The following is a 9,965-nucleotide window of genomic DNA, read 5'->3' as shown; positions in this document are numbered from 1 at the left end:
TGATTTTTTCATTCACCCATGGTCACTAAAAATATACTGATCTGTTAACAGACATCCTTGAACTAAATGGGTACATGTGCTGTCCATGGAGAATGAGGATAGCACACCTCAGTGAAGTGTGAACGAGGCCTAAAACTGTGCCTTCAGAAGCAGTTCTCATCAGCACTTCTCACATGTGACGCTAGGAGCACCTGTGTTACCTTCCCCCTCAGGTGTATCAGGAAATAAATAGAGGAGCTCCATGGTCTGGAGATAGTCTCTGAGCATCATGGCTGGGAGCTGGTGCAGGGTCTGGCTGGTGCTGCTGCTGGTTGGGGGCTGCTTTGCTGCTAGTGCGCAGAATGGGTTTTATGAGGAGCCTTTGCTGATCTGTGGAGATTACAGCCTGGAATACACTTTACAGCTTTTGGCCACAAACATCTCTACTAGACTTTCTGTCTATGGTGAGTTCATCTACTTTACCATGGCTGAGATTTCTCTAATTGTGTCAAAAGTAATAGGGGGGAGGCTTTGTGAAAAGGCACGTGGTCTAAGGTGTGCCAAAACTGTGCTACAATCCTGGTGTAAATATCTGTTTTAAAGTAAGCCAACTATTAGTTGGTATAGAGTCGGCGAAAACTGTCCATCCCTGCCCCACTGCTTAGTTATCCTTTATCCTCAGGATAACTATATAAATTGGTAAGGGTCTCCAGAACTCTCATAGAAATAGCGTGACTGGTCATTTCAGGGGGTACAGGGTCCTTGTTGTGATTGGTAGGAGTCCTAGGGTTTAGACCCAAAAAAAAGTGCCTTTGAACTTTTTTTTATTTTTTATGGCAGTCATCATGTGGGATACATGACTTCATGGCATAGTGAGGGTAGGGATGAGAGTACTTTTTTTTTTTTTAAGTCTGGCGTACAAGGTTTGGGTTATCTAAGAATTCTGTTTGATAACAGAATTCTTAGATAACATGAATCTTGTAGGCCTGACTTAAAACACAAGTTCATTGAACATTAAGTGTGGGTTGTTATGGATGTTTCTATTGAAAAGCATTTTTATTCAAGGGATTTTTTATTTTTTTTTTAACCATCTTAGTCCCACAAGGCAAAAAAAAAAACTAAATGACTTAAGGTTTTCTTTAATAGCCATAATAACTTTACAGCAGGACCATGCACTATGGCCTGCCACCTGCACCCTTGATGGGTGATGCAAAATGGTGCAATGCAGATTCCTTATGCCAGTGGAACCATCAATGTGTTCATGATCAGTGCTGTGTGCAGAGCTCAGCTCCTCTTTTCCTTTCCATGGCCTACTATTTAGCGTATGGAGAGAAATCAGTCACAGGTAGGGTGGACACCTTAAAACTTGCACCTTCGCTAGTAATAGCCATTCCAGCCTTCTAGGGGTGTGTGTGTGTGTGTGTGTATGTGTGTGTATATGTATATATATAATTTTACAGCTTTAACCTAATTTCACACAACTGTGTTCAGCCTGGGAAATGCAATCTGATGGCTGCACTTCCCAGACTGGGAACTGCTCCTCTTACCCAAACTCACAGCTTCATTGTGACTTAATATGCTGTGAGTTCCTGCCTGACCTTGTGTCTGTAGTACTGACAGTATCATTGGAGTACAAAACTCAGTTGGGCAGGAACTCTCAGCATTATAGGTCATTATGATGCTGTGATTCCAGGTTAGAGGAGAAGCGTTCTTTCTGGGAAATGCAGATGTCAGTGTTGTCCAGACCAAACACTGGTGTGACTGTCTATTCAGCACCCATGTATGTCTGCCTGCTCTGGGTGGGAGTCTCAATACTTGCTGTTATCACGCTCTGTCTATATGCAGTCATGCAGTGAGTTCTTATGTTTGTCTAGATGCTGATGCAAATGGGACCCCACTTGTCACCAATAAATCCTGTGGTGTCTCGATTACTGCTGAATCTGATGGCTATGTAGTCATCCATGCGAAATACAATGGCTGTTACATGCAGATAATGGTAAGCTTTGATTAGAAATCGTGGAATAACTTGAAGGCACCATAAACCTAGAGGAATGCAGTGACCTATGGAGGTTAAAGGGGTTTATAGAGACTTCTATACTGATGTATCCTCAGGATAGCTCATTAGTATCTGATCTGTGGGGGTCTGACACCCAGAACCCCCCAATCAGGATTTTAAGAAGGCACTGGCAATCAAAGTACTTCTGCCGCCTTCTCTCTGCTCAAGCACAGCGCTGTACATTGTATAGTGACCATAACTGGTATTGCAGCTCATCCCCATTCACTTCAATAGGATTGCACTGTGCTAAGGCAATGTGACCATGATATCCTAATCCGCTGTCCCCTGACGAAGCCGCATACCTCAAAGCATGTGTGGGGAGGGGTTTCCCTTTTTTTTTTTTTTTTACAAAACAGCTTGAACGCACTTGTCGCTATGTTTTACTACGAATTGAGAAATAAGTGAATATAATTTTTTTTACAGGTAGGATGACTATCAATACAGCTAGGGACTGTGTGGGGGATTCTCCCTATGGGGGAGGCTTAGCGGTGGTCCTCTGCATTGTCGCATGGGACCTGAATCGTGGTGCAGTGCTGATTACATTCTACATTAGACTGCTTCCCTCTCGCTGTACACTACATGATGATGCCCTAATTAAATTGAGAATAATCTAACAGCTTATTCATGTTCAATAAGATTTGAACTGAGGGTAGTGGTGACATGTATGTAATTGGGAGTCAATAGGTCAGGTTTCCACATGGGAACATCTAGGCACTTCATATAAAAGACCCTCGACCTAATACTAAATAAGGACACGTGAAATAGGTCCTGAATGTTAGTGTGGTACTGAAGCATCGGACACTAGTAATTTATAACAACCTGTGTGTTTTTTACAATGGAGAATTTTCATACATAATATCCAGTCCTTGCCGCTTACGCTTTATGTGGGATATAGTTATTTTTAAGCATTAGTTATTACGTTTCATTTTAAGTTTCCATTGGGTGGTCTTACAAGGGAGTTCTTGGCCTCTGGTGTTAATCTCCCAGACTGTATAATATGTAGCACTTCAGCCACCTGTAGCCAATAAAAGTCCACACCGGGAGCTCTGCTTACCAGTATAAAATGGTACGTCGTGAGTAAGGGGCGCATGTTCTGCCGAAATATTGAGGTGTGAACGATGTCTGTCTCAGTGTCCCTTATGATGTACCATTTTATACTGGAATGAATTAAAGAAACAAAAGGTTTTGTGCCAGCAACTTGTGAGTGACTTCTATTGCTCGCTCACATACAATATTGGCCCAATGAGGTACAAAGAACACACAAGTCTGCATGTGTGAAAGACTGCTAATTTTCCAGGATCCATCCAAGGGTATTAAAGTCTGATATTCAATGTGCTCCAGAAAAATGTTTTAATATATACAATTGGGGCATTGCCATTACACCTAGAGGCTCTGCTGAACCTTCTCCATTTTTGACAGGAGCAGGCAGTGAAATGTGATCATGCCTGGCTCACTTGCATATAGTAAAATATCATTTTTCTTTGCAATGTGGGCACATATGAACATGGGACCAACACAGATGTCTTCAGCTGACTAGCTCGCATGCATCAGGTCAGCCAGTTTCAGGTACAAATCTGCTGACAGATGCCCTTTAATTTTATACTTGCAGGAGAATAAATATATGATGACCATCTTCCTAGAGGTTAACACTACCGGAGAATGGGAGGTGTATCAGAAAGAAGATCTGATGTGTCCAGTTCATCTCGGTAATCTTGGAGGTTTGTCACGGGTGGAATTGATGCCCAGCTCTTAAATGTTGGTATAGCGGATCTGGCTGAAACCCACAGCTTCATAAAATCACATAGGACTTGCTGCAGATTGCAATGTGGAAATGCTCTGAATTTGCTGCAGATTTTATCTGCAACATAAGTTGACATGCTATGGACCTGATGTGGTCCACCCCCCCCCCCCCCCCCCCAAATTTGCTTCATCACTTGTCTGGGGGGGGGGGGGGGGGGGGTGACATGGCCACTGGCTGTGACTTGTCTTGCGCAAATGAAGACAAATCTACAGCAGCTCTGAGCTTCTGAAGACTTCTGTTTAGGCTCAGACTACCAGAGGAGTGTGCCTCATCCTAAATTGGTCACCTCCGGCAGTGCAAGGGACTGGTGACTTATTCTCCCAAAAAGAGTTTCCACATGTAACTGTGTGGCCATAACTTGGCGAGGGTGTGCTTTCTACTATGGGCTGCACATGTCTCGCTAAACCCGTTCTTCCATATTGACTTTTCAGTACATGATGCGCCATCCCCAAGTGAATGCTCAGATGTCTCTATACAAAACAGACTTGTGTGTGCTAGACCCCCGGTCTCCCAGGATGCATGTCTCCAGAATGGCTGCTGTTACGACCAAACGGACTCCAGAACACCATGCTATTATGGAAACCGAGGTAGATGTGTTTGCTAACTTACCGTACTACATGATTTCATTTACTTCATGCTTTTTAAACTTTTTTTTATTTTCTTCCTTTCCTATAGTTACTGCACAGTGTACCGCAGATGGCAGGCTCTCTGTTGCGGTTTCCAGTGGTGTCACTTGGCCGTCACTAATTCTACCATCAGTCAGGTTTACTAGAGCCAGCGGTGCAGAATGTGGACCTGTTGCACAAAATAACTATTTTCTTCTCTTCAGTTTTCCACTGTCAGCCTGCGGGACCACACAAACTGTAAGTGCCAAATTTGTTAGTTTTTAGGTTTCGTATGACAACTGTACGCTGGCATCAAATTAATCTGATCATGAGCATCCTCACTTGATCTTCAAGTCCACCAAATAGATGTGAGAATACAGCAATATCCCTTGTAGCATGTGTGCTGTTACTGAACAGGAAGCAAGTTACAGCACCCCCTCATGGGTGCTTTATGTTCTATGAGGTCACTTGTGTATATTTAATTTTTCCAAAAAAGGTTCAAGGCGGTAATGTGATTTATGAGAATGATATGATGGCAGACAAGATGGTGAGCACTTGGAGAGGATCGTCAATAACCAGAGATAGTACTTTTAGGTAAGATGGTTTGTCCTTCATAACTGACTTTCTGAAATGCAAAGCCTTTAACTTCAGGTTTAATTGTAGTTCAGTACCTTTAAGATTAGCACAAGATCTTGTGGTATTAACAATTCTCTACTCCTGTAGATGCTGTGGCCATATTTCTTGAGTGCATTTAGGTCCTACTACTTGTATCAAATTATGTAGAAAGCTCAGGGGTGCACCGCCAATGAGGCCTCCCTCTTGTCCATACTTGGTGCTGCCTGAGGCATCGGAAGGGCCATTTCAGCTTCTGCTCAGGCAGCAGAAGGGCTAGGTGCACCCCTGCTCATGGATAATGGCTTGATTGGCCCCTATAAAGTTCAGCCAGATATCTTAAGATGGGTTCAAACATTTTCTTCGCACTTCAGAAGTCTGATCCTGTACAGGAATGAGTGTATCACGCTTTAGTCTCTTGCCCTTTACTAGAAAGTGCCACCCCTGCTGATCAGCTGTTTGAAGAGATGGCCGCGCTCTTGTGGTCACTGCCTTTTTCTACTGTTTACCTGCTCGCTGGAACAATTGCAGTGGTGAGCAAGTGTAATTACAAATAAGGTGTCCCTATTCATTTCTATGGGCCAACTCTGTTCAAGTGTATAGGAAGGGGTCTTCCCATAGAAGTGAATGGGGACGCCATACTTGTAACTACATCTGCTCACCACTGCAATTGCAGAGGTAAACGGCAGAGAAGGCTGCGCTGCATTCTCTTCAAATAGCCGATCTGATATTGATGACCTAACCTCAGGACAGGTCATCAATAGTAAATTATACAACCCCTTTAAAGGGTCAAAAATGGGTTGCAGCTATGAGCTCAATTTTAGTCTTCATGCATGTGACCATATTTTGAGTGTCGGATCCAATTTTTTTTTTTATTGCTTTTTTTTCTTTTTTTTTTTTTTTTCTGTCAGTTAATACAAAAGGATGAACTTTGTTAATGGAGAGATATTTATATATAAATGGTAATGTTAAATAATAAACTTGCTCATAAAATAATTGCATAGTAACCCATTAACACCTATGGGTCTGCAAAAAATGGATGGGACACATGTCATTCGTGTGCCATCCATATGCCGGTACCACACACTTATAGAACATGTCTTGTCCATATTTCAGATAAGAATAATTGTTTCTAGTGGTGGTGGTGAGAAATCTGTATGCAAAAGGTAACTTAGCAGATCCCTAGTTCGTGGACCACAATACTGAGTTGTGTACACGAGTCCTAACTGACATGTCAGTGTCTGGACAGCACTGTCTGGATATGTCCAAGGCCTTTAATGCAATACAGAGGAACTTGGGGCTTCATGCAGTTGGTTTGAGGGTTAGATGAAGTGTATTCTCTGTATCTGAAATACGCCAAATGAAATAAAAAATCTTGATCTGGAATCTCCTGTTTTGAACTAACCCTTTCACACTTTGGTGTTTTATCAAAAAAGTAGAGATGAGCGAATTTCCGCTTATGAAACTCATTCGCTTTGTTTACTGGTAAAAGGTGAATTGCATTATGCATTCCGTTACCACGGACCATAACGCCATTCTATGATGGAATTCCATCATGATAGAAGTCTATAGGTTGTATAACAGATCTGTTATGCAGCCCATAGACTTCTATTATGATGGAATGCCTCTAAAGGCATTCGGTCATAGAACTACGTTATGGTCTGTGGTAGCGGAATCCATAACGCAATTCACCTTTTACCAGTGAATAAACTTCAAAATATGAAATTCGCTCATCTCTAGTCCCAAGCAATTATCCAATGGGTATGAGACAAGGCTTTCAGATAAGGCAGATGCAGTTAATGATACTTGTGTTTGTTTTTTAGCTTACACATACGCTGCAGTTTTATTGGAAGTGAATTGGTGCCATTAAGTGTAGAGGTCTTCACGCTTCCACCACCACCACCTGCATCTAGCCAGGGACAACTGAACTTACAAATGAGGATTGCCTTAGGTACTGTTTAACTCTCTGCCTTGCCAAACAAGCTTTTTCATATGTTAAAAGCCTGATTTATTTTTTTGACTTGCAATCTACAGATGCTGCGTACAGTCAATATTATGCCGATGAGGATTATCCTCTAGTTAAAGTACTCAGAGATCCAGTTTTTGTTGAAGTTCACATTGTAAATAGAAATGACCCTGGATTGGTGCTAATGCTGGATCAGTGCTGGGCAACTGCCTCTGTGAACCCTGACGAATTACCCCAATGGCCAATCTTGGTAGATGGGTAAGACTTGCACTTAACACAACTGTGTGTAATCTAAAATCGGATTAAGTCTTCCTAAAACCTGGTCCCAGTGGGGCATAAAGCTGTGCCAAAGGCAAGAGTGGATCCAGCAGAGAGAAGTCTCTGTTCCCCACTCTTAATCTACATGTAGCTTTGGCTCAACTGCATTAAAAACTACCCACAAACTGTAGGGTTTAAAAAGAAACAACTTGAAGGGGAGGTTTAATAAAAAAAGGGTTTCCACTTTTTGACATAGAAGTTGGACAAGGGGCTCATGAACAGCAAATTTCTCAATGTATCTACTCCCAACAAGTGGCACAAACTGATTAATTATCCAGCTTTGCTTAACATGTTACAAAGTTGTCTGCCTGCAGCTACCACTAGGGGGAGCTAAGTGCATAGGCTTTTATGAAGAGCCATGGAAGAGGTCTTTCCACTGGGCTCCCTCTAGTAGTGACTGCATGAAAATGAGTTTACCTGGGAGCACAAGTAGATTGTTAGAGGCCTGGAAGGGGCAGCGGCACCAGTGATGGAGACTGCCCTTTATTGAAAGTATGCCACCGTCTGGCTTTCTTCAGAAATTAGATGTATGTAAAATCTCTAATTCTGTCCCTGAACTGGTAGGTGGTGAGTAGCTGCTCATTTTGTTCCTCCATAGACTAGACTTGGTGATGACAGATCTTGCCCAGTATCGCCTATAGGGCATTATAGAGTACTGAATTGTGTAGATGTTAGTGTGATGAGAACACTTTGCTATTATCTGCTGAATCATGACTATGGTCTCTGTGCCCCCCCCCCCCCCCCCCCCCTATGGCCAGGAAGCTTGTTTGATGGTGGGGGAGAAAAGGGGTGAGGATATTGCAAAAGTTCTATATATTCACTGCTATTGAATTGTGCAAAATTGTATGACAGTATGGTGACAATTTATGCTCATCCATAAACGCATGTCAAACACTTTAAACCCTCCCCTTAGGTGTCCATTTGAAGGTGACAACTACAAGACCCAACTGCAAGCTGTAGCAGATCCTTCACTCCAGTTCCCTCTTTATTATAAGCGGTTTATAGTTAGCACATTTACATTTGTAAACTCTGCAACTCAGGCTTCATTAACAGGACAGGTAAGTTCCCCTTACTACAGCCATATTATGTTGTCTTTGATGCCATCCTCAAGTATTTGCCTACATCCTGACAATGTCTGTCTTCCAGGTCTACCTCCACTGCAGTGCATCTGTATGTGTGCCATCTTCCCAAGTCCAGTGTGTGACCATCTGCCCCATGAGACGTAAGAGCTTTCTATAATGCAGAAGATGGCTGGTGGTGACTTCTAACCAGTGGCATTTCTCTATATTGTGTGTATTTATTTCCAGGACGAAGGGCCTTAAACCTGGAGCCAGTGAGTGTGGTTTCTGCAGATGGACCAATTTACTTCTACATGGATGAAAGTCAACAGCTTTCTGAAGGTAATGTCACTAAACTTTTAGCAAAGTATAAATTCACTGGTCCTGCAATGGCACAATTGGACATCTCATACAGAGGACTTGTTCCGCGGTGGCGGAAACTTGCAAGAAACATTTTGGTGGCCAATAGACCATCTAGCCATAAGGAGGGAAAGGCTGGTAGAAAGGATACTTCTAAATGCATAAACAGGAGTTGTGACTTACTATCCAAAAACATTGCAGCTAGGGGTGAGTGAATTGACTTTGGATGAAACATCTAAAGTTGATTCGCATAAAACTGTTTCAATACTGTACAGAGCACTCTGTACAGTACTAGAATGTATTGGCTCCAAAGAGCTCATGTTGGAACCGAACCTGAGTTTGGGAATTTTTTTTTTACAGTAGAAATCCATTTATGAAGTTATTAGTATCGCTCAATAATTTCAGCTCATCGGAACCAATACTGTAATGAGCGCTCGCTCCATACAGTATTGAAACAAAGTTGAATGCAAATTGACTTCGGATGTTTCATCTAAAGTCCTTCGCTCATCCCTAATTGCAGCAGGCTTTCTGTGTTGTATACATATAACCAGGCATTTCTTTGTCTTCTAGGACATCAAGAAGAAGGGAACCATCTAAGACTGGACTGGATCTGGGCAGTGGTGGCTGGAAGTGTTGTTGGCATTGTTATAATGGCTGTGTGGCTGAAAAAACTAAATGGTTACACCATTAAAGATGTTAATATTTAAGTTGGTGTCTTTGTTTTGTTTTTTTTCTCCTCAAGTCTGACTTGGTTGAGAGGTGTTAAGAGGGTCTACTGTATACCCACAAACAGACAAGAGAATATATTTAAAGTGACTGGCACTACAAGTGGCCATGTTTGAATTTCAATACAAGTAATCTATATATCCCAAGTATTGTTACAAATGGGTCTATCACATAATTAATCGCAATGCAAAAACTTTTCTTTTTCAATATAAACCTGTGATACGTAATATTTGGGGATATAGTAGATTCAAGTCAAAAGGGAGGGATCCCCCTGCGCTCCTATTGTTTAGATGTGTCAATCTACCTATATTGAGCCAGAAAGACTTGCCAGACCTTGAGTTCCAACTTTGTTAGAGAGAAAAAAAAAAGTGGTGGGGATGCCTCATCCCTTTGAATGCTAATGATAGTCTGCGGCAAAAAATACAACTCATTGGTATTACCCTACAAGCAAATAGTAAGTGACCCAATAAGGCCTTGATTTGAC

The 9,965-nt window shown here is 42.1% G+C and overlaps 1 protein-coding gene across 1 annotated transcript; it reads left to right on the top strand.

Moving 5' to 3' along the window:
- Positions 1-268: 268 nt before the first annotated feature.
- LOC120993626 (zona pellucida sperm-binding protein 4-like) lies at positions 269-9,462 on the top strand. The gene is made up of 12 exons (XM_040422103.1): positions 269-443; positions 1,854-1,975; positions 3,645-3,741; positions 4,268-4,423; positions 4,512-4,699; positions 4,938-5,035; positions 6,877-7,004; positions 7,088-7,277; positions 8,251-8,395; positions 8,484-8,559; positions 8,645-8,737; positions 9,326-9,462. The coding sequence occupies exons 1-12, from the start codon at positions 269-271 to the stop codon at positions 9,460-9,462; spliced, it is 1,605 nt and encodes a 534-aa protein (XP_040278037.1).
- The last annotated feature ends 503 nt before the right edge of the window (positions 9,463-9,965 follow it).

Source organism: Bufo bufo, chromosome 3 (assembly GCF_905171765.1).
Source record: "Bufo bufo chromosome 3, aBufBuf1.1, whole genome shotgun sequence".
NCBI lineage: Eukaryota > Metazoa > Chordata > Amphibia > Anura > Bufonidae > Bufo > Bufo bufo.
This window is presented reverse-complemented; position numbering and strand designations above follow the sequence as displayed.